Source organism: Choloepus didactylus, chromosome 13, assembly GCF_015220235.1.
Source record: "Choloepus didactylus isolate mChoDid1 chromosome 13, mChoDid1.pri, whole genome shotgun sequence".
Lineage (NCBI taxonomy): Eukaryota > Metazoa > Chordata > Mammalia > Pilosa > Megalonychidae > Choloepus > Choloepus didactylus.
In genome coordinates this window covers 32,017,920-32,043,323 of record NC_051319.1, presented here as the reverse complement: position 1 = coordinate 32,043,323, position 25,404 = coordinate 32,017,920, and the positions used below count along the sequence as shown (strand labels likewise).

Here is a 25,404-nt window from a genome sequence, read left to right as displayed (position 1 = left end):
TTGTTCGGAGTATCATCATATAGTTGTGAGTTTATCACCACAATCAGCCCTTGAATACATTTATTACTCAAAAAAATTAAAATAAGAATAATAAAAAGGATAAAAGAAAAAATGAAATAAGATAAAATAATATAAAATAAAAAGGTCAGACAATATCACCATCATCAAGAATCCCATACCCCTCCCTTATACCCCTCTTATAGACATTTAGCTTTGGTATGTTGCCTTTGTTACACTTAACAGAAGCATTTTACAATGATACTTAACTATGTACTTTAGTTTTCCTTGATTGTATTTTTTTCCCCAATATCATTGCATTTTCAACACCTTGCAAAGTTGGCATTCATTTGTTCTCCCACGTGTAAAAACATTTTTGTATTTGTACATTTAACACCATCATTGACCACTCTAGATTTCACTAAGTTATACAGTTCTAGCCTTTATCTTCAGTCTTTCCTTCTGGTGTCATACATGTCCCTAGACTTCTTATTTCAACTGTACTCACAGTCATCATTGTTCAATGTGCTTCCAGTATTGTGCTACTATCACACAGTATTGTGCTGTCCATTTCTGGATTTATATATTCAGTCCTGCTAAACATTCTATACTCCTTCATAATCAAATGCCTGATCTCTGTCCTCTATCTCCTGATAACCTGTGTTCTCAGATTAAACTCTCAAAGTTTGCTCATTAATGTTTGTTCATATTAGTGAGACCAGACAGTGGTTGCCCTTTTGTTTTAGACTAATTTCGCTCAGTATAACATCCTCAAGGTTCATGCACGTTGTTGTATGCTCTGTGACTTTATTCTGTCTTATAGCTGTGTATTACTCTATCATATATATATATACCACAGTTTGTTTATCCACTTATCTGTTGATGGACATTTGGGCTGTTTCCATCTCTTGGCAGTAGGGAATAATGCTGCTATAAACATTGGTTTATAGCATCCATTCGTGTCTTAGCTTTCAGTTCCTTTGAGTATATACCTAGTAATAGAATTGCTGGATCATATGACTATTCTATACTTGGTTTCCTGAGAAACTGCCACACTATCTTCCAGAGTGGCTGCACCTTTCTACATTGCTGCCCACAGTGAATAAGTATGCCTCTTTCTCCACATCCACTCCAGCACTTGTAATTTTTTGTGGGTTTCTTTTTTTTCTTTTTTTCTTTTTTTTTTTTGATAATGGCCATTCTAGTTAGTACGTGTGAGATGATATCTCACTGTGGTTTTGATTTAATTTTTGTATTTCCCTAATAGCCAGTGAAATTGAGCATCTTTTCAGATGCTTTTGAGCCATTTGTATTTCCCCTTCAGAATTGGACCTGCCCATGTCTTTTGGCCATTTTTTAAATTGGGTTGTCTTTTTGTTGTTGAGTTCTAGGATCTCTTTATATATTCTAAATATTCTGGATATTAAAACCTTATCTGATATATGGTTTCTAAAATTGTCTTCCATTACGTAGGCTGCCTTTTTACTTTTCTGACAAGGTCCTTTGATGTACAAAAGTGTTTAATTTTGAGGAGGTCACATTTATCTGTTTCTTCTTTCATTGCTTGTGCTTTCAGTGTAAGGTCTAGGAAACCACCTTCTATCACAAGATCTTTATGATATTTCCCTACATTTTCCTCTAAAAGTTTTATGGTCTTAGCTCTAATGTTTAGGTCTTTGATCCATTTTGAGTTAATTTTGTATAAGGTATGAGAAAGGAATTCTCTTATTCTTTTGGATATGGAGATCCAGTTCTCCAAACACTATTTATTGAAGATGCTGCTCTGTCCCAATTGCGATGGCTTGACTGCCTTATCAAAGATCAGTTGTCCATAGATGAATGGGTCTGTTTCTGAACACTGAATTTGATTCCAGTGGTCAGTATCTCTATCTTTATGCCCATACCATGCTGTTTTGACCACTGTAGCTTTTTAATGTGCTTTAAAGTCAGGTAGTGTGAGACCTCCCACTTCATTCCTCTTTCTCAAGATATTTTTGGCTATTTGGGGCACGCTGCCCTTCCAAATAAATTTGGTTATTGGTTTTTCTGTTTCTGCAAAGAAAGTTGTTGGGATTTTAATTGCTATTGCATTGAATGTATAAATAAATTTAGGTAGACTTGCCATCTTAACTATATTTAGTCTTCCAATCCATGAACAAGGTATGTGCTTCCATTTTTTTAGATCCTGTTTGATTTCTTTTAGCAGTTTCTTGTAGTTTTCTGTATATAGGTCTTTTGTGACCTTGGTTAAGTTTATTCCTAAATACTTGATTCTCTTGGTTGCTATTGTAAATGGAATTTTTTTTCTTGATTTCCTCCTCAGGTTGCTCATTACTGGTGTACAGAAACACTACTGTTACCTGGGACTTTGTCTTCCACGTCTGCTCCAGTCTGATGCCCCCTTTCTCCAGTCTCTCTCTCAGTGCCTGTTTTGGTTTGGTAAACTGCCAGAATGCAATTTACCAGAAATGGATTGGCTTTTACAATGGGAATTTATTAGCCAACAAGTTTATAGAGCTCTGAGCCATAAAAAATGTCCAAATTAAGGCATCCACAGGACAATACCTTCTCCCTGAAGACAGACTACCAGTGATCCTCAGCCCCTATGTCACATTGTCAGGCACATGGCGACATCTGCTGGTCCTTCTCTCCTGGATTTTGTTGCCTTTGACTTCTGGCTTCAATGGCTTCTTTACTGAGCTTCTCTGTGTTTCTTTCTTTTAGCTTCTGGCTCTCTTAGCTTCTGTGTGGGGACTTTTTCTCTTTTATCCTCTTATAAAGGACTCCAGTGAGAGAATTAAGACCCACCTTGAATGAGGTGGGTTACGTGTCTCAATTGAAATAGCCTAATCAAAAGGTCCACCTACAGTAAGCCTGTACCCATAGGATAGATTAAAAGATCATGATCTTTTCTGGGGTACAAAAATCTTCAAACTACCTCAGTGCCTAGATATTATCTGTACATATACACCCTCCCCTTGCCACAAAAAAAAAAAAAAACAAAAAAAAAACACACACACACATTTTTCTCACTATAGCCTGACTAGTATTTTTATGAACTATTGCTTGTGAGCAACTTCTGTTACACGGTATTTAAGTTTATGGTGTTTTAGTTTAGTTTTTACATGGTGTTTAGTTGAAATGTTTTGGCTTAAACAGTAGGAATTTATTAGCTTACAAGCTTACAGTTTTGAGGCTCTGCAAATGTCCAAATCAAGCATTATCAAGGTGATGCTTTCTTCCCAAGGACTGCCTGCTGGTGATCCTAGGCTCATCTGCCATATGGCAAGTCACAATGGCAGTGTCTGCTGGTCTCTTTCTTCTCTTCCAGGTTTCATTGATTTCAGCTTCTTGCTAACAGGGCTTTCTTTCTTTCTCTCTCTCTCTCTCATTCAGTTTATAAAGGACTCCAATAAGAGGATTGAGACCCAACCTGAATGAGCTAGGGCATACCTTAACTGACTTACAATGGGTTTACACCCTCAGAAATGGATTAAATTTAAGAAATGTCTTTTGGGGTACATATAACTTCAAACCACCACACATGTAATTTGGGCAGGTCCTTTTGTTCCTTTCATATCTCTGATGTGGATTCACTGACCATACTGTGGATTGTTAGTAGCCTATTTTGAGCTGGATTTCCAGAACGTGACTTAGTAAGCATAGACCCTTTGTGGCTGGACTAGAACCAGTCCAGTGCCAAGAGCCCCAGGGAATTAACCCCATTATACATCTGTGATATGTTTTGTACTTTCACGGTTGCTTTTCAGAATGTGAAGTGGAAAAGCCTTCTGTTGTAAAATCATGTATATCAAGTTCCTGTTTAGTACCTGCCTACAAACAAACAGTATAGAAAATTAGGCTTCTGTGTATCTTTCTGTACATTTCTTAAGTGCTCATGCCATATTTTGAGCAAACGGGGCAACTAAGAAATAGTCTACTGTTTCATGTTTTGAAATGCTGACTGGATAAAGATTACACGTGACAAGTTATTTATAGCTTTATTTATACATAGTGGATTCTCTGTTGGAATCATAGAAGGAAAGAAGATATGATAATTGCTTTGCGTAGTTCACAGAATGAAATTGTGAACTGAGATGTTTTGAATCTAGTTTATACTGTAACCATTTCTAGGAAACCTTATTTAAACAGCAGTGGTTATCATGAAGTATACAACATGTCAACTGTGTCCCAATTCACATCAGTAAAAACCTTCCACCACTTTATTCGCTATAACCTAACCTCCATCAGATAATGCCAAATAAACTATGTCGAGTGCACATATTAATATATATCAAATGTATCAAACGGCTTGCTGGCTGCATTTTCAGTAGTGTTTATCTGTGGTCATGCAGGTTATAAGTCTGAATTTTTATTAGGAAAACTAAATTGAGAATTTATAATGTTCCTGATTTAGCTTCACCAGCTGTGCTGCAGCCATGGAAAATAACTCAAGAGGGTAAAAAATCTAACGCAGTGAATAAGAGAGCAACAGACAAATTGCTTTTGCTTCATGCTTACCTGCTTTGCATCTACTACTATAAGGTTTAGGGTCACAGAGAGTAGTTAGTAATCACCTAACTTATGTTATCACTCCAGAGAATAGCTATGTGTATTTTTAGGTTGCCTCATATAAAATAATAATAAATAAAATTAATTGATATTTGATCTTGGGAGTCTTGAAAATGATTCTTTGAAATGTAAATTCTTTGGAAGTTTACCTTTGTTAAACAAAGCAGTAACAATGAAATAATTGTATAAATCTTTTGTTTAGGAATCAGACAATTTGGAGCCATTGAAAAAATAACCTTGTAGTTTCCATTTAGAAGAAAAACTGAATTGACAGAAGTTTAGAGTAAAAAATGGTAGAAGTCCCCTGTGGATGAATAATTTAGTGGTGGAGCTGTTAGAAAATGACACTGTGGAATCTCTCATTATGAACAGCTCTCTTTAATTTTTGCTGTGTGTTAGTATGTAATGAGGGGTTGCTGGTGAAACTTGTGCACAGACTCGTAAGGACTTGACGATAAGACTAATTCCTGAATGTAAACAGCTATCCCTTGCAAATATTGCTTCATTATAAGAACAGTGCAATTATCAGTCCAGGTTTTGTACATTTTATCTGTGGCTATTTGGCAGTTTGTTTGGCAGATAGAAAGTAAGGCCCCACGAGAGTGGTGACCATGTTTGTTTTAGTCTCCATGGCACCCCTGTTGTCTTGCACATTGCCTACTCTATGGACTATGATATATTTCTTGAAGGAATATAGACACATTTTATTCATGTAGAATTTACAGAGTTTTGAGTTACCTATTCACAGAAGAAAAATAGCTACTTCCGTTACTAAGTGAAAATGCTTTCCCAATCAAAAATAGAATCATATCCTCATTATTTCTTTTAGGAAACCTCACACACCATTGAATAGCAATAATATTGCTAATGATAGCAATGATCAGCTCTACACACCTTCTATAATAATTTTCACAGTTGTCATAATGAGATATAATCTACCTCTTATACATGAGAAACTGAAGATTTTGGATATTCAGCGATTTGCCCCCAGGCCTTAGAGCTATTATGAAGTGGTAAGCTATTATGAAGTAAGTTGCAGTTAAATTATATACAATTTAAAAAGAATATAAGCTAACATATGTTGAGCACTTATATATGGATCAGGCACTCTATATACCAAATACTTTACATTTGCTATCTCCTTTCATCCTCACTGTGAGGGAAGCAGGATTATCATTCCCATTTTACAAATGTGAAAAATGAGGCACAGAGAAGTTAAATAATTCATCAAGGGCACATGGTTATTTATTGGTGGAGCCAGAGGGCTCTTCCTCTTGTATCACACCACCTGCCGTTGGAGTTATGGTAAGAGCAGCATTGGGAGTATTTATAGTTTAAAAATATTCCTTTTATTATTAGTTGTTTTTTTTTTTTTTTTGGTAAAGTATTCTGCTGATTATGAAAATGCCTCAGTTTTTAAAGATAATTATAAAATGTACCTCTGAATGGAAACTGAAGTTTGCTTTGTGGGTAGCAAGTTTGCTTTGTGGGTAGCAAATTAATTGGGTTATTCAGAGAAATATTCAATCTTGTTTTATTATCATGAATGTAGTTTTATGTAATTTTATTAACGGTTACAGATTAATTGATTCAATTAGTTTAATTTTCTCCATTGTGTGTTGCGGTTTCTTTCTTTTTTTGTAAACTGTAGGAATAGTGGTTTGCTTTTATGGTTGTGGGCACCCTGGGGAAAACCATCTATTTATAGTTTTAATGCCTTTCCTTTGGCCAAAGTGCAGAGAATTAGATTTTAATAAATCATAAATTTATATTATGATTACTTACGAGAGTGCAAGTTATAGCTATAGATTGTGGCTTTCAAACACTGAATTTGACATAGATTCATTTTTAAAAGGACTAATTTTTCCCTTAAAGTTGCATTTTGAATTACACTGTAGGTATTTTATGAAGTTTGTCCTTCTGACTTTCAGCATGCTCTAAGAGGGAGACATTCTCATCTTGTTAATAACATATGCCAGCAGTTTATTTTAAAAGAAATTTAGGTTTTTTTTGAAACTACCCAGAGATATATATTTTTTTTAATGATAGGTGACAGAGAACTAAAACTAAATAGAAAATTTAGCAAAGTTCAATTCAGCAAACATTGGGTATCTGTATGTAAACAATATTGTATTTGGTGACATGAGAGATACAAAGATGACAAAAACTTGATACTTCAATTCCTGGCTTGCAGTCTGTTAGCTGACCCAGACAGATACATAAATATCTATAATGTAAGGCAGACTATGATGAGTACTATGGTATAGACATCAACAAAGTACAGTACAAAATCAGGGTAGAGAGATTAATCCTGACTGAGAGGATCTAGGAAGTTCTTGTGAAGTAGGTAGGATTTGGGTAGAGCTTAATTTATTGCTTTCATTCATTCTAGACTGTCTTCTGAAGATTGATGTCTATTTCCTTGAGCTCTTTAATTTTGTTGCCAGTTTGGATAAGCATGGCACAAATCCAGCAGGGAGGTCCAGATGAAAAAGAAAAGACTACAGCACTGAAAGGTACATACTTAATTTGCTTTTTCAGGATATTTTTGTCTGCCTAATGAAGGTATAGGAATATTTAGTTGACCCTCATTCATTACAATTCTAAAATAAGAGTATCAGTACTTAAGCTATTTGCAATTATTTGCAGCCCTCACAGCAACTATCTTAGTGTCTTAGATATAATATGTACTCATCAAATAAATCACAGAATCATGTAATTTTACCAGTGTAAGTATTCTTAATATTCTTCTTATTCAAGTTCTTATATTTAGTGTTAAAGCTAACACTATAGGTTTCTTGAATAAAGACTAGTGGCTATACCATTTCTTTGCTGATTGAGATCTCAAACTGGGGTAAGATAATATCTGCCTATCCCTGAATTCTGTCTTTGGAACTTAGGATATTTTATCAGGTCCTCCATATCAACAGAAAGAATCTGCCTTAGATGTTCTTAGGGAATTTCGAGTTCTAGATTTCTTTTTTGAATCTGTTATATAAAGTAATTTCAGTCCTAGAAGAAGTATCCATTGTTGAGCTGTAAGATTTCTTAATTATTATATAATTCAATGTCACTGTCTAGTGACTTGTCCAAGATCACATTATCTAAGTAACCTGTAAAGTCTGAGTTACTTTTTTCAGTGCTGTAAAAATGTCTTACTGGTTTTTGAAATGTTGAGATGCTGACTATGCCAGATGACAGGATTCTCGTTTCCTTGATTCAATGTAGAGTCTATCTGGTCTTCAAATTCCAAGGTGTACTTTGTAGGAGATCCCCTAATTGAATATGTACCATATGATCTTGGCTAGGGAGTTTTCTCTGATTCCCTAGATGCTGTCCTACCCTTGTGCCAGGCTGGATAATAAAGATACATCAAGAATCTCTTCTACTACCTTCTTTTATCTCTTTTTCATGAAAACCTAAGGCAGATATAGGATAAAGCAGCCAATTCCTTAGCTCAATTTGCCTTACCTTTTCCTTCATTTGGAGATAAAGATCAATCAAGGTGATGGTAAAACTAGCAGTTCCCTGCAAAAATGGAAGATGACTAAGAGAGTTGCTTTTTTCAGATTTTCCAGACCAAATCTCCTCACAGATGTTAGAGGTGATGAAGCCTTGGATTAAGCTTTGTAGCCGAGGAGCTGATAAGGATTGGAGAGATTCTGGGTATATTTTGAAGGAAGGGATGATATGATTTGCTGAGGATTAGACATGAGGTGTTAGAGAAGAAAATATAACTCTAAAGATTCTTGACCTAAATAGCTATAAGATGGGTGCCATTAATTAGAAAAGCAAGTTGGGCTGGTAGTGGTAGAAAGCAAGTTAGGTTTTGGACATAGTAAATTGAGATACCACTTAAACATCAAAGTGGAGAAGTTGAGTCTAGAGTCTGGGAAAGAGTTTGGGCTGGAGATAAACATTTGCGAAATCATTACCATAGGGATAGTATTTAAAGTTATGGTACTAATTGAGATCACCTGAGATGTCAGTGTAGCTAAAAAGGTTAGACCTCAACCTTTAGGCAGCAGAAGTGCCTGAAAATGAGTTTCAGCTAAGCTACTGAGAACCAGGAGCAAGAGAGAGAGAGATCCTAAATGCCAAATGTAGCAAATAGGAGTAATTAATTAAACCCTATGCTGTTGATGTGTCAGGTAAGATGAAGAAAATTTACTTTTGAATTTGACAATGTGGAGGTCATTGGTGACCTTCACAAAGAACTGTTTCAGTGACTTAATCTAAATGAGAGCCTAATTGGAGGACTGCAAAGAGAATGGGAGAGGACTTGAAGATGGCTATTGACAAACCCTTAGAAAGTTTTAATGCATGTGATATGCTGATGGGATTGATCTAGCAAGCTCAGAAAAATTGATGATTTAGGAGAAAGGGCAAGGAATCTGTGAGGGTTTCCACATAGATAGACTTGCTGGGTCACAGACTTTGTACGTCTTCAACCGTACTTGATAATGTAAAAATTTGATCTACCAATTTGTGGTTCCGGTTTAGACTTCTACAAGCAGTGTGTGAGAGTTGAGATTGATTTTCTGGATTTTAGAGATGGTACAGTGAAATTAAAAGAGTATAGTTAGGTTCTAGAGGTAGAAAGACCTAGATTTAAGCTCAGGTTTTTCAACATACCAACTGTGTAAGCATGCTGTGGTGGTTTCAAGCTGTTATGTATGCACCCCAGAAAAACATGTTCTTAAATTTAATCCATTCTTGGGGGTGTACACCCATTGTAAGAGAGGCCTTTTAATGACAATATGTCAATTAAGGTGTGACCCACCTCATTCAGGATGGGTCTGAGTCCTTTATAAATGGAATGAATACAAAGAGAGAGAGAAAACGCCATGGAAGCAAGAAGCTGAAATCAGCGGAATCCAGAAGAGGAGACAGACACCAGCAGATGCTGCCATTGTCTTGCCATGTGGCAGAGGAGCAAATGATCGCCAGCAGCTGTTTATTGAGAAGAAAGTATTGCCTTGATGGTGCCTTGATTTGGACATTTTCTTGGTCTCAAAACTGTGAACTAATAAATTCCCATAGTTCAAGCCAAACCATTTCATGATATCTGCTTTAAGCAGCCTAGGACACTAAAACACATGGGCAAGTTTCTTAACTCATCTGAATCATTTTCTTCATCTGTATAATAGAAATAATAATGCTTCGTACACATGGGTTATAAAGATTAATGAAGGAGTCAAACTAGAAATATTAGAAAATAAAATGACAAATGCATAGTAAAGTATATTTTAGAACAAACTGACAAACTGAATAAAGCTTTATCCCTAGAACAGGAATGCATTTATATAGCAGTCTGTGTTTTTTCAATTTTATTGAGATATATTCACATACCATGCAGCCATAAAAGCATACATTCAGTTGTTCACAGTGCCACCATATAGTTGTGTGTCCAGCACCAAAATTAATTTTTGAACATTTTCATATTTTCATTACCACACACACAAAAGTAATAAGAAAAAAAATTAAAGTGGAAAAGAACAATTAAAGTAAAAAGAACACTGGGTACTTTTTTTTTTTTTTGCCCCTGTTTTTCTACTCATCCAACCATACACTGGACAAAGGGGAGTGTGATTCACATGGCTTTCCCAATCCCACTGACACCCCTCATAAGCTACATTTTTATACAATCGTCGTCAAGATTCAGGGGTTCTGGGTTGTAGTTTGATAGTTTCAGGTATTTACTGCTAGCTATTCCAATTCGTTAGAACCTGAAAAGGGTTATCTATATTGTGTGTGAGAGTGCCCACCAGAGTGACCTCTAGGCTCCTTTTGAAATCTCTCAGCCACTGAAACTTATTTCATTTCATTTCATATCCTCCTTTTGGTCAAGAAGATGTTCTCCATTCCATGATGCCAGGTCCAGATTCCTCCCCAGGAATCATATTTCACATTGCCAGGGGTATTTACACCCCTGGGTGTCAGATCCCACGTAGAGGGGAGGGCAGTAATTTCATCTGTCAAGTTGGCTTAGCTAGAGAGAGACAGCCACATCTGAGCAACAAAGAGGCATTCAGGAGGAGACACTTAGGCACAGTTATAAGCAGGCCTAACCTCTCCTTTGCAGTAACAGTCTTCCCAAGAGCAAGTCCCGTGATTGAGGGCTCAGCCCATCAAACCACCAGTCCCCAATGTCTGTGAGCACATCAGCAACCACTGAGGGCGGGAAGCCCAACACCCCTGTATTCTCCCCCAGCAATTTTCACATTAGTGGTAGCATATAATATTTCTCTTTTTGTGCCTGGCTTATTTCGCTCAGCATTATGTCTTCAAGGTTCATCCAAGTTGTCATATGTTTCACGACATCGTTCCTTCTTACTGCTGCATAGTATTCCCTTGTGTGTATATACCACATTTTATTTATCCACTCATCTGTTGAAGGACATTTGGGTTGTTTCCATCTGTTGGCAACTGTGAATAATGCTGCTATGAACATTGGTGTGCAGATATCTGTTCGCGTCACTGCTTTCAGATCTTCGGGGTATGTACCGAGAAGTGCAATTGCTGGATCGAAGGATAGCTCTATATCTAGTTTCCTAAGGTACTGTCACACTGTCTTCCAGATGGCTGAACCATTATTCAGTCCCACCAACAATAAATAAGAGTTCCAATTCCTCCACATCCTCTCCAGCATTTGGAGTTTCCTGTTTGTTTAACGGCAAGCATTCTAAATGCTGTGAGATGGTATCTCATTGTGGTCTTAATTTGCATCTCTCTAATAGCTAGTGAAGCTGAATATTTTTTCATGTGTTTCTTGGCCATTTGTATTTCCCCTTAAGAGAAATGTCTCTTCATATCTTTTGCCCATTTTATAATTGGGCTGTCTGTACTATTGTCATTGAGTTGTAGGATTTCTTTATATATGCAAGATATCAGTCTTTTGTCAGATACATGGTTTCCGAAAATTTTTTCCCATTGAGTTGGCTGCCTCTTCACCTTTTTGACAAATTCCTTTGAGGTACAGAAACTTCTAAGCTTGAGGAGTTCCCATTTATCTGTTTTTTCCTTTGTTGCTTGTGCTTTGGGTGTAAGGTCTAGGAAGTGATCTCCTAATACAAGGTCTTGAAGATGTCTCCCTAAGTTATATTCTAGGAGTTTTATGGTACTGTCTTTTATATTGAGGTCTTTGATCCACTTTGAGTTAATTTTTGTGTAGGGTGTGAGGTAGGGGTCCTCTTTCATTCTTTTGGATATGGATATCCAACTCTCCCAGCCCCGTTTGTTGAAAAGACTGGTATGTCCCAGTTCAGTGGCTTTGGGGACCTATCAAAGATCAGTTGGCCATAGATCTGGGGGTCTATCTCCGAATTCTCAATTTGATTCCATTGATCGATATATCTGTCTTTGTGCCAGTACCATGCTGTTTTGACTACTGTGTGGCTTTACGTTAAGCTTCAAAGTCAGGGAAGGTAAGTCCTCGCACTTCGTTTTTCTTTTTTAGACTGTTTTGAGGAATTCGAGGTATCTTCCCTTTCCAAATAAATTTGACAACTAGCCTTTCCACGTCTACAAAGTAGGTTGTTGGAATTTTGATTGGGATTGCATTGAATCTGTAGATGAGTTTGGGTAGAATTGACATCTTAATGACATTTAGCCTTCCTATCCATGAACATGGAATATTTTTCCATTTTTAAGGTCCCTTTCTATTTCTTTTAGTAGAGGTATGTAGTTTTCTTTGTATAGGTCTTTTACATCTTTGGTTAAGTTTATTCCTAGATACTTGATTTTTTTAGTTGCTATTGAAAATGGTATTGTTTTTTTGAGTGTCTCTTCAGTTAGGTCATTTCTAGCGTATAGAAGCATTACTGACTTATGTGCATTAATCTTGCATCCTGCTACTTTGCTAAATTTGTTTATTAACTCCAGTAACTGTATGGTCGATTTCTCAAGGTTTTCCAGATATAAGAGCATATCATTTGCAAATAATGACAGTTTTACTTCTTCGTTTCCAAATTGGATGCCTTTTATTTCTTTATCTTGCCGGATTGCCCTGGCTAGCACTTCTAGCACAATGTTGAATAACAGTGGTGACAGTGGGCATCCTTGTCTCATTCCTGATCTTAGAGGGAAGGCTTTCAGTCTCTCACCATTGAGTACTATGCTGGCTGTGGGTTTTTCATATATGCTGTTTATCATGTTGAGGAAGTTTCCTTCAATTCCTATCCTTTGAAATGCTTTTATCAAAAAGAGATGTTGCATTTTGCCGAATACTTTTTCAGCATCTACTGAGATGATCATTTGATTTTTCTCTTTTGATTTGTTAATGTATTGTATTACATTGATTGATTTTCTTATGTTGAACCATCCTTGCATGCCTGGAATGAACCCTACTTGGTCATGGTGTATGATTTTTTTAATATGTCTTTGGATTTGATTTGCAAGTATTTTGCTGAGGATTTTTGCATCTGTATTCACTAGGGAGATTGTCTTGTAGTTTTCCTTTTTTGTGGCATCTTTGCCTGGTTTTGGTATTAGATTGACATTAGCTTCATAATGTTTTGAAAGAGTTTAAGTAAGATTGGTGTCAGTTCTTTTGGAAACTTTGGTAGAATTCCCCTGTGAAGCCGTTTGGCCCTGGGCATTTATTTGTGGGAAGTTTTTTGATGACTGATTGGATCTCTTTGCTTGTGATGGGTTGGTTGAGATCTTCTGTTTCTTCTCTGGTCAGTCTAGGTTGTTCATATGTTTCCAGGAAATTGTCCATTTCCTCTACATTATCCAGTTGGTTGCCATACAGTTGTTCATAGTATCCTCTTATAATTTTTTTAATTTCTCCAGGATCCGCAGTAATGTCACCTTTCTCATTCAACATTTTGTTTATATGGGTCTTCTCCCTTTGATTTTGTCAGTCTAGCTAAGGGCTTGTCAATCTTGTTGATCTTCTCAAAGAAACAAGTCTTGGTGTTGTTTGTTCTCTCTCTTGTTTTTTGTTCTCTTTGTCATTTATTTCTGCTTTAATGTGTGTTATTTCACGGATTAGTTTGCTGTTCATTTTCTAGCTTCTTCAGTTGCTTCATTAGTTCTGTGATTTTAGCTCTTTCTTCCTTTTTGATGTATGCTTTTCGTGCTATAAAATTTCCCCTCAGCACTGCTTTTGCTGCATCTCGTAAGTTTTTATATATTGTGTTCTCATTTTCATTCATTTCTATATATTTAGCAATTTCTCTTGCTATTTCTTCTTTAACGCACTGATTGTTTAGGAGTGTGTTGTTTAACCTCCAGGTATTTGTGAATTTTCTAAGTCTCTGATGGTTATTGACTACTAATTGTATTCCACTGTGGTCAGAGAATGTGCTTTGAATAATTTCAATTTTTTTAAATTTATTGAGACTTTTTTTATGTCCCAGCATATGGTCTATTCTAGAGAAATTTCTGTGAGCACTAGAGAAGAATGCGTATCCTGGTGATTTGGGATGTAATGTTCTATATATGTCTGTTAAATCCAATTCATTTATCAGATTGTTTAGGTTTTCAGTTTCCTTATTGGTCTGCTGTCTGGTTGACCTATCTATAGGAGAGACTGATGTGTTGAAGTCTCCCACAACTATTGCAGAAACATCAATTGCTTCCTTCAGTTTTGCCAGTGTTTGTCTCATGTATTTTATGGCACCTTGATTGGGTGCATAAACATTTATGATTGTTAATTCTTCTTGCTTAATTGCCCCTTTTATTAGTATGTAGTGGCCTTCTTTGTCTCTCATAGCATCCTTGCATTTAAAGTCTATTTTATCTGAGATTAATATTACTGCTCCTGCTTTCTTTTGGCTGTAGCTTGCCTGAAATGTTTTTTTCCATCCTTTCAATTTCAGTTTCTTTGTGTCCTTGTGTCTAAGATGAGTCTCTTGTATGTAGCATATTGATGGTTCATATTTTTTGATGCATTCTGCCAATCTGTTTCTTTTACTTGGGGATTTTAATCCATTTACATTCAGCATTATTGCTGTGAAGGCATTTCTTGAATTAGCCATCCTATCCTTTGGTTTATGTTTGTCAGATATATTTTTTCCTCTCTCTCTTATTGCTGTTTAATGAACCAATATTGAATCTCTTTAATACTGAACCTTTCTCCGTCTCTCTCTCCTTTCTTTTTTTCTCTATTGGTAGGGCTCCCTTTAGAATCTCAAGTAGGGCAGGTCTTTTATTAGCAAAATCTCTTAGCATTTGTTTGTCTGTGAAAAATTTAAGCTCTCCCTCAAATTTGAAGGAGAGCTTTGCTGGATAAAGAATTCTTGGTTGACAGTTTTTCTCTCTCAGAATTTTAAATATGTCATGCCACTGCCTTCTTGCCTCCATGGTGGCTGCTGAGTAGTCACTACTTAGTCTTATATTGTTTCCTTTGTATGTTGTGAATTGCTCTTCTCTTGCTGCTTTCAAAACTTGTTCCTTCTCTTCAGTATTTGACAGTCTGATCAGAATATGTCTTAGAGTGGGTTTATTTAGATTCATTCTATTTGGAGCTCGCTGGGCATTTATGCTTTGTGTATTTATGTTGTGTAGAAAGTTTGGGAAGTGTTCCCCAACAATATCTTTGAATAGTCTTTCTAGACCTTTACCCTTCTCTTCTCCTTCTGGGACACCAATGAGTCTTATATTTGGATGTTTTATTTTATCTATGATATCCCTGATGTCCATTTCGATTTTTTTGGGTTTTTTCCCCATTCTTTCTTTCATTCTTTCATTTTCCATTGTGTTGTCCTCCACGTCCCTGATTTGTTGTTCGGCTTCCTCTAATCTTGTACTATGAGTATCCAGAATCTTTTCAATTTGTTCGAAAGTTTCTTTTATTTCCATAAGAGCATCTATTTTTTTATTTACTCTTGCAATTTCTTCTTTATGCTCTTCTAAGGTATTCTTCATGGCCTTTCTATCTTATGCCATGCTCTTGTTTGTCTTTAGTTTTTTGATTAATTGCTCCAAGTACTGCATCTCCTCTGATCTTTTGTTTTGTGTGTTTGGGTTTGGGTATCCATATTGTCTGGCTGTTTCACATGTTTTACAATTTTTTGTTGTTTTTTGCATCTTGGCATTTGCTTAACTTGATAGGGTTCTTTCAGAATATGTAGACTAATTCGAAGGCTTATTTCTAATTTGTCAGATGTGCAGCTTGGTGGTGTACACTTTCTCTAACTAACCAGTAGGTTGCATCCGTGAGCCAGCTATTCTCCTCAAGCCAGTTCTCCCCCACTTTGTCTTTGTGGTGTGTGGGCATCTGATTCTGGTGGGGGTCCAATTGGTGCACCAAGTTTGGGTGTGTCTTTGGCGCTGTCCACCCTGAATGTGGGGTGTGTGTCTGAGCAGTTAGGGAGGGAGGGCGGCTTTAATAATCAAACCTCCCAGGTGTTCCTGGAGGTTTAAGGCTGTTGCAAGAGTGTAAACCTTCAGTTCAGTCTCACCACAGATTGTCTCTGCCACTGACCCACAAGTCCTTGGTATTGACGTATGGTCCCTGGGACTTGCAAGTGGGTCCCGTCTTCCAAGCCATTCCCTCCTAGGGCCTCTGCTGAGGGAAGGCTGTGCTACATCACAAAGTGGGCGCTGTCCACCAAGGGAAGTTCTGGGCCACTGGACCATGTAGGGGCATTCCAGGCTGAATGGGGCGTGGTAATTTTCCCCTTTTCACACAGCTCCACCTTCCCAGCTACGGGACAATTAGCTGTGGGTGCATGAAAGGCTATTGCCCATGCCCAATATTGTGGTGTGTGCGTGTGATGCTGGAAACACTTCCGGTCACACTGGATTTTTTGGCATGGCTGTGGGCTGTGGTGCTGTTGCTGGGCAGGAGCACTCCCAGCCCACCGGGAAGATGGCTGCAAGGGGCATGATTTTTTCCCCTTTTGGCTAACCTCTGCCTTCCTTGCTCCGAGATCATTATCAGCGGGTGCCCAAAAGGCTATCATGCACTCCAGATATTGAGGCGTACCCACAGCCAGTTCCTGCTGCTCTTCACTGTGCAGTTCTCGCTGCCCTATCCGCAGCCACTTTTGGGTTTTTTAAAGAGGGACTAGTCTGACTCCAAACGCCAACCCACGGTTTCCACACAGCGCAGTGTGGCTGCCGGATATTCTGCAGGTGTACTCATTTCACAGTGCAGACTCTGGGTTTCACCAGGTACACGGTTCCTGTGGATTTAGCAGACCTTGTCCAGCTGGTGCATCGCTGGAACTGATACTCTGGGTTACTTTCTGGCTTTTATCTAGTATTTTTCATGGAGGTGTTTTTTGCCCCGTCTCTCCTAACCGCCATCTTCCGGAAGTCCTCCAGTACTAATTTCCTTTTTTACGAAGCAAAAAAGAAAAAAAATATTTCTGACAGTTTCTACATGCTTTCTCAGAGCTGTTGAAAAATTCTTTATCAGGTTCTCTAGTTGACAGAAAATTTTGAGGAATGTCCTTTTATTTAGTTGCAACACTAAAGCAAAAGTACATTTTTGTATTCATAACTGTGTATTCATAAGTTGGGGAAGGGAAGAGGGGACAGAATGTTACAGAGTTGGTGTGGCATATATAATAAATCTGGTGACTTTGAAAGCTCTGAGTTAGGGATTAGGAAGTATGCTAATTTTATTAATCCCACTTACTACTAAACTATGATTTTGGACAAACCGTTTTGCCTCTTTGAGCTTATTTCCTTGTCTGAAAAACAGTGATGATCAAATGAGGTAGTGGTGGGAAAGTGCTTTGAAATCTTTGAAGTTATATATATCTGTAAGGTGGTATTATATGATCTGAGCTGATTGAAAGAAAAAACAGCTATTAGACATAACATCTGTTTTATGTATTTGATAGTTTCTGTGTGTCTGGTTAAAAGGTTTCTAAGTTTGGACTGTGGATCTTTGAAGTGAAGGCATCTGATTTCCTGAAAACCCTTATTTTAGCAACATTAGGCCTCTTTATTGCTTAGAAGCAGTTAACTTTCTCTTGTCTCTAATTTTTTTTTTCCAATTTAAAAATTTGTTTCTAAATTCTTGATATAGCAGTTTGAAGAGTTGACTTGGTAAGTACTGAACAAAGAAACTTAAAACCTGAAATATTTTTGTTGCTTTGACAGGAATGATTTCACTTCTCTTTGGAATTGAATAAATTTGGAGTTAACTTTATTTTTCTTAGTTTGGATACAACTTTATGATGACATGTGGTGAGAACTTTTGCCTCATCCTACAATATGAACCTAAAAGATGTCATTAAATACCTGTTGACAGGCTGATTGATTGTAGGGCTGGGCAGGAAAAATGCAAGGTGAACCTGGAGCATCCTGTAGTAACAGAAAGTAAGGAAGTGCTCAAAAGATAAAAAGATCAGGGCACGTCAAAGGGACACGCTTGCCAACTGAAAGAGCGTCCAGTGGCTGAGGTTCAAAAAATTTGAGCAACCAAATAATATAGCATTTGACTGTAACCTAAAGCATACAGTAAATTTCTGTGAGTCCATACTGATATAAATAAAATGATTGAGAAATTTGTAAATGGAGGAGGAGAGACAAATCTTCCCTATAGAAGAATTCCAAATCATATATGTATTATATATAATATATTCTCCACTCTAAAAGCCAGAGCCTAATTCCTGCCCTCCCCCTTGAGAGTGGGGGAGACTGTGGCTTCCAGTCTATTTTCTTCCAATGAATATGGAAAGGGAAAAATAGTAATTTTATAGTGGAGAAGCCAGGCAAACACCCTAACCAAGTGATGAAGCTTAACCTTACCAGCCATGTCATGTGGATATCATGTCCCCCTGGCATGATGTAATTAAGAAGGGCAGTTAACCGCTGTAGTATCCTTTCCAAAAACTCATAACTCTAATCATGAGAAAAAAATCAGACAAATCCAAATTGAAGGTCATTCTATAAAATACTTGACCAGTACTCCTCAAAACTGGCAGTGTCAAAAAGAAGGAAAGACTGACAGTTGTCATAGACCAGTGGAGACAAGGGAGACATGACAGCTATATGCAGTGTGGTATCCTGGATGGGATCCTGGAACAGCAAAAGAATAATAGTGGGAAAACTGGTGAAATCTGAATAATGTCTAGGTTTTAGTTAATAGTAATTAATAGTAAATTGTTATAGTAAAATGTAGATAGTAATACTAACTAGTAAAGGAAACCAACATTGGTTTCATAGTTTTGACAAATGTACTTGGTAATATAAGATGTTAATAATAGGGGCATTGGGTGAGGGGTATATAGGGGCTTTCTGGACTCTGTAAATCTAAAATTATTCCAAAATTTTTATTTAAAAATACTTGAAAGGAAGAATGGAGGACAATTTGGATCTTCTGTTTTTACTGTTTTTTTTTATTCTTGCTTTCACTTTTTCTGGTACAAGGAAAATGTTAAAAAAACAGATTGGGGTGATGAATGAACAAATATATGATGGTAATGTGATCAATGGATTGTACACTTTGGATGACTGTACAGTATGTGAATAAATCTTAATAAAATAAAAAATAAAACAAACAAACAAAAAAAAGACCCAAATCATAATATATTCTGATAGTAATAACTAAAAGATAAAAAGGATTCTTACCACATGCTCTAGTTCTTCAAAAGTTTTGCAGTTCAGCAAGGCTTTTAACAAACACTCAGACATCTTTCCCTCCTTCTTAATTTTCTGGATGGTACTATGAACCTTCTTTGCAACAGCCCTGAAAATAAAAACTTTTATAACATACAAGATCTACATATAAAAGCATTTTTTTTAAAGCTATCTAAAACAGACTGAAAAGTTGCAGGTAGAGTAAAAATAACTATTTTTTTCTCTTAATAATTTGAGAATAAGTTACCATCACTCCCAAATTATATGCGTACTTCAGTATGCATATTTCCTATAAACTAGGAAATTCTCCTACATAGCCACAATAAAATCATCAAAATCATGTAATTAATACTGATCTGTCACTACCACCTGTGCCGGTTTGGATGTATTATGTCTCCCAAAATGCCATATTCTTTAATGCAATCTTGTGGGGTCAGTCTTATTAGTGTTGATTAGGTTGGAATCATTGGATTAAGTTGTTTCCATGGAGGTGTGGCCCCACCCATTCAGCATGGGTCTTAATTAAATCACTGGAGTCCTATAAGTGCTCAGAAAGAAGGAGCTCAGTGCTACAGCCAAGAGAGACATTTTGGAGATGGCCATTGAAAGCAGACTTACTGATACCTTTGCTCTGGAGAAGCTAAGAGAGGACAAACACCCCAAAGCAACATTTTGAAGAATGCACAGGAGCTGAGAGAGAAGCTGGAACACAACCTGGGCTCAGCAGACACCAGCCACATGCCTTCCCAGCTAACATAGGTTTTCCAGATGCCACTGGCCTTCATTTGGTGAAGGTATACTCATGTTGTTTCCTTAAACTGGACATTTTCATGGCCTTAAGACTGTAAATTTATAACCAAATAAAACCCCTTTATAAAAGCCAAAAAAAAAAAAAAAAATACTTGACATTTTTAAATTGTATGAAGTCAAATGATATGAGGAATAGAAACTGCTTTGTGTTAATTTTCTCCAATTACTGTGTTTTATTTTATATGGTGATTTTTCCCTAAAAACTGAATAATACACTATAGTATCACCATTTAGATTCAAATAGGTTCCCTCATTCATAAACAGTAGTTTCATTTATATGTGAGACTTAGTGATCTTTTAAAATAACATTAATGTCTGAAACTTTTAAAGCTATAGAATTAAATTAATAAAGTACAAATTAATAGCTTTCTATTTTGAAGGGAAGAAATTAATAATTTAGAAAATATATAATCTGAGTTGTGATTGTTTTGAGAATTATAATTTTGAAAATGTTTATTCTATGGTGATGTTTTACTTGATCATAAGATGGCATTTAGTAAACTTAAAAATTTATTACCACCGTCAGTTAAGGCAACACATGAAAATTAGGCTAATGGAGCAAAATAATATAAAATATAACCTTTGTTATTAACTATGAAAATCAGTATCATTAAATTTGATATCATTTCTTTTCCAGATTTATTATCTAGAATAGATTTGGATGAACTAATGAAAAAAGATGAACCGCCTCTTGATTTTCCTGATACTCTGGAAGGATTTGAATATGCTTTTAATGAAAGTAAGTGATTTATTGTATATTCCAGATATATTTAACAATGCTCGTAGATTCATAGAACAGATATTATTTGCTACTTTTAATGGCCAGCTAGAATGCTTTATGAATTTCTTTTGAGTAATAATCACTTATCCCTGCTTGGTGAAATCCTTCACTCCAGTTAAAGAACCAAGTTACAATATCCCATAGTTGTCAAATCACATAAACTGATGGATATGAGTTTGATTCAGCTTATTCTTTTCAGCCTTGAGCATTCAACTCCCAGATATCCGCTGGAACTCCTAATTAAATTATATAGAAAGATGCTACTGTTTTACATGTTATTTAAAATGAAGTGACTGGCAATGATTACCTTTGATATTACTTTAAAGCATAATGTTCAATTTTCCATGATTTTTTAGGCAACATCCTTGTTTTAAAATTTATTAATTAAGTTCTGAAGCTTTGCACTTGCGATTTGGAAGAACCATGCCATAGATTGGAAGGATTTTTCCGGAACAAGGAATTATAATTCATTGGATTAATAACATACTGTTATACATGAAGGGTAATATATTACAGGCTAGAAAGCATTTGAGTTGTGGCTTTCTATTTGTTGCTCTGCATCAACTGAATTGGTGACCTTTCATTGTTGTGTAAGTGTATATCCCTTTACAAAATCAGTTATAGATGTTAGGACTTGGAGTGACTATCCCTGTGTACAAGAATGTTAAGTGAGTTTTAAAGTGGTGCTATTAGAAACTTTGATCTTTTGTCAGATATTAATTTTCATGCTTTTTTATAAAGGATAGTTCATGCTAAAATATATATAATTAGTCATATTTTTGTTTTTTAATTTTCAACATTTCTTTATATTTCAATTAACAGAGTCAAATGAGCACTGAGACTAACATTGCTCTTGTTCCTTGGAAGTGATTACTAGATTCTTTCTTTGAAAACATGGATGGGGATGTGTGTTGATAGTGTGGGTAAATCATAAAACATTTATTTGCTCTATTGTTAAAGGACATCAGTTTTCAATGAAGACTGTCTTTCATCTTTGTTGCACATTTGCTAGAGTAAGCAAACAAAACTGCAATACACTTTTATCTCTTTCCCATCAAATATAACACACTTACCTTTGCATGTTATATACCTGCACTTACACACTTGTGTACATACCTACAGCCTAATACACATATATGCCCTTTTGTGCATGTACCTTCACATGCACATATGCCCTTGCACATACCTACCATTTATTTTAAAAATACCCTGGATATTCTTTTGCATAGGTGTAGACTAACACTGTTAGGCAAAGATGCTTACATTTTGTGGAGAGAATGTCACTAAATGTCTTATTTTTAGCATGATACAGTTCACCTTTGAATTCAGAGTTAATGGTGAACATATTTTCAAAGAGGTGAAAATTTGAGGAAAGGAAATAAGGTCTCAATATTAAATCCCTAAAAGGGCAATTCTAACTTAATATCTTCAGGAACTTTTTTTTCAGGTTTATAAAAACAAGAACTCTTATGGTAGCTTTGAAATGAAGCCTTTTGTTGGCTAATTGAAGAAACTTCTAAATTTTTCTAAAGGATTTTAAAGTTCTTAGTTGGGTAAAAGAAGAATTTGGATACAAAATTCACTCTAAGGGAAAAAAAATTATAACTAAGGGGAAGAGATGCCTTGTTACCTGCATCCAATCATTACCTTGTGCTTTCAAATCTCTGTGTCTTTTCAAGTACTCTTTCTTGTGTTTAAAATGCCCATCTAGCCATTTTCCACTTTCTGAAATTGTATAAGATAAAAAAGGTGAAGGTTTTCCCCTTTTTACCCTCATTCACACTCCTTGTTTTCTGGTACAGCATTATGAGGTGGTAGCACAGTATACCAAAAAAAAATAATTGGACTTGGTGGCAGACCATTTGAGTTTGAATCTAAGATCTTCCATGATAGCTAATGTTTATTGAACTCTTGCTACATGCCAAAAGGTTTTCTAAATACTTTCCGTGGCTTAATTCATTTAAGCCAGTGATAGCCTATTTTGGGTCTAGACTTCACTGAAAATCTGATAAAATTTGTGGACCCACTCCCTAGAATTTGTGCATTTGGGTATACACATGAAACTTTGCAACCAATTGTAGGGGACCTAGGCTAAAACTTCTGAAATCAGACCTTTGACAGATGCTGGAGAGATTTTCCAAAACTTTGAGAAATGTCAAGTTTACAAATACGACTATAACATAAGATATCCATATATGTCTTTTCTGGATAAGAATGCCCACTTTTTTTGACTTCATTACCTTCCTTTCTCTTTTATCATTAGTTTGATGGGGCCCATTTTTCCAAAAGAATCAAAATTTCTATCATTTTATGAGAATTATGATGTCCACAATGAATAGAGAGTTTAAAAAAATAACTGTCTTTGGTGATGCATGTACAAGAAGTCTGTTAAAGTCACTCACTAGCTATGCAAGTCGGCTCCTTTTTACATAGCAGTCTCAAAGAAAATACATTTCAAACTTCAGCTGCAGCAATATTACACATTACTGTCATATACCTTTAAGGTTGCTTTAGTCAAAACCATGAGTTTTAGATTTGTAGATGCCATTAGTCTATTTGTACTGGTATTTTAAATGGGAATTTGTCTCTCCCAGAAAGAAAAATATTAGGTACATTTTATAATTTATAGGTCATTGTCTGACCAAAATAGTGATACCGTATTATAGTGATCTAGTACAGAGTCTCACACTAATAATATTAAAGGAGATTATTTATAAGAATTTGTCCTTATTTTTCAGATATTAAAAATATCCATTTTATATGTGCCAAAATGGATTCATAAAAATAGCGGAATAATATATTTCCTGAAGTCAGTTTCAGTGCCATAACTTTCAAGTCTTTCTTCTCTACTCCTGTATTCCCTCATTTGGTGAAATTAGAATGCTAATCCTGTTAGGTTTGATAATGTCCTTTCTCTGCCCCCAAACCTTTTCTTGTGCCTCATTGTCCTAAGAATAAAGTTCAAACCCAGTAGTTTGTCATTTAGAGCCTTCTACTATTTGATCCTAACCTTACCTCCAGTCTTACATTGTACTGTTTGACTCAGTAATCTCTGTTTCTGTCAAACTGGATTGCTCACTGTTATTTGAGCTTGTTGCCCATTCTTCATGATTTTGTTTTTGTTGCTTGGGGTGGGGTGGAGGTTAAAGCAGTTGGCCTGGAAGCTATTTCTCTCCTGATTTCCAGGGGAATGTTCTTGGAAAAACAAAGAAGATAGCTGGTCTGGTTTATTCTCCTTCTAAACATGCTGATAATTAAACCTTTTAGTAAATGCAGACTAATATTTGCTATGAGGAGAGTATTTATGGAATACTTTGAGCAGGTTTTCTGTGGTTTAAGCTTGCTTATGGTAAACCTATAATCTGTGTATATGTGAGTTATGTTTCTCTGAAGAATATCACATAAGCAGTAAAACTCTCTGGCATATAAAATGGAGATATTTTATAACCGTATGCTCACTGATGTGTGAGGTTAAATTTATACACCTCACTTAGAGACCTCACCTGCTCTGGACCAGAGAGCATGCAAACAGTGTAGAAAGGAGGAGCTGGGAAAATGCCCAGGATACCCAGACTTCTTTCTGCTTTGCCTGTGCCTCTTGATTGTTTGTAACCTTGAAATTATTAGTAAAGCTTGGTCATAATTAGTAAAAATTTCTGATTTGAGTGAGTCTACTTTGACAGTCCAAACCTATATGTTAACTCATTGCCTCTCCTCAATTTCCGTTTGAAATCTGATTCATATTTCAAGACTTAGTTGAGAAATCTCACTGAAACCTTCTGAGCCTACTCTGGTAGCCCATAGGGATCCTTCGTTTTTCCAGACTCATTCTAGACTATCTAGTCTACATGAATTGCCTGTGGCAGTTGTTAGATAGTTGAGTTATTTTACTGTTTCTTGTTCAACTTCCTGAAAAGTTGCCTGACTTTTAAATATTTATGTTTTTGCCTCCTCAGTAGTCTCGTAGCTTTGTGAAGACTGGGACCTTGTTCATGACAGTAGCTACCAGAGATCTGTATAAGTAGTAGGTGCTTAAATATTGTTAATGTGCTTTAGATCAGAGAGAGAAAGATTGAGAAACTTAGTTTTTCATTACTTGGGGACTGTTAGGTTTTTCATTTGAGAAGAGAAGAGACAAATACTCCGTCAAAAGGAGTTTTATTATCTGGCTGTGTGCAGGTGGACTGAAGCCTAAGAAAATGGTGACAGCCTGGAGTCAAGGGAGCAGTAGGGCTTATAAAGGATGGTTGGCGGGAAGTTCTTTGTCCAGGGAAGGGGAGGCTTGCAGGTCTAGGTATGGCAGTGTCCCAATGGCTACCTTTGGGAAAGGGGGTAGTTGGCAAGTTTCCATTGGCTGGTTTGAAAATGAGGGCTTGGAAGTGGGAAAGTTTAAAATTTTAACATTCAGGACTCCTAAATGTGGGGGCTGTGGCTTACTGCAGATCTGCAGGGTTCCTAGGGTGGGGCAGTGGCTTATTGCAGATCTGTAGCGTTCCTAGGGCAGTGTGAGGGGTGGTGGCTCTTAGGCAGAATTCCTAAGGGCAGGGGTGGAGTGAGGGCCCAGAACCTAAACCAAACAGGGACCACTGTTTTTTACCATTTATATGTTTACATCATATTGACATTTGAAGAAAAAAATATAATGTAAATTAATAAAACTGTTCTGATGAAGTTATTTTAAATTTTTATCAGACATT

At 36.3% G+C, this 25,404-nt stretch overlaps 1 protein-coding gene across 21 annotated transcripts in view; it reads left to right on the top strand.

Annotated features, from left to right (window-relative positions):
- Nucleotides 1-25,404, top strand: part of FAM172A (family with sequence similarity 172 member A) — a 546,681-nt gene that overhangs the window by 45,291 nt on the left and 475,986 nt on the right. For 13 of the 21 annotated variants that reach the window (XR_005211300.1, XR_005211303.1, XR_005211304.1 and 10 more), the window contains 2 exons: nucleotides 6,962-7,085; nucleotides 20,564-20,665. Coding sequence is in view for 18 of the 21 variants with exons in the window: in XM_037800716.1 (XP_037656644.1) it covers nucleotides 6,980-7,085; nucleotides 20,564-20,665 (208 nt within the window). In the remaining 3 variants the exon portion in view is untranslated. Of the gene's footprint in view, nucleotides 1-5,398; nucleotides 5,598-6,961; nucleotides 7,086-17,634; nucleotides 17,722-20,563; nucleotides 20,666-25,404 lie in introns of all 21 variants that reach the window. The other 8 variants (XM_037800725.1, XM_037800711.1, XM_037800727.1 and 5 more) reach the window with 5 other exon arrangements.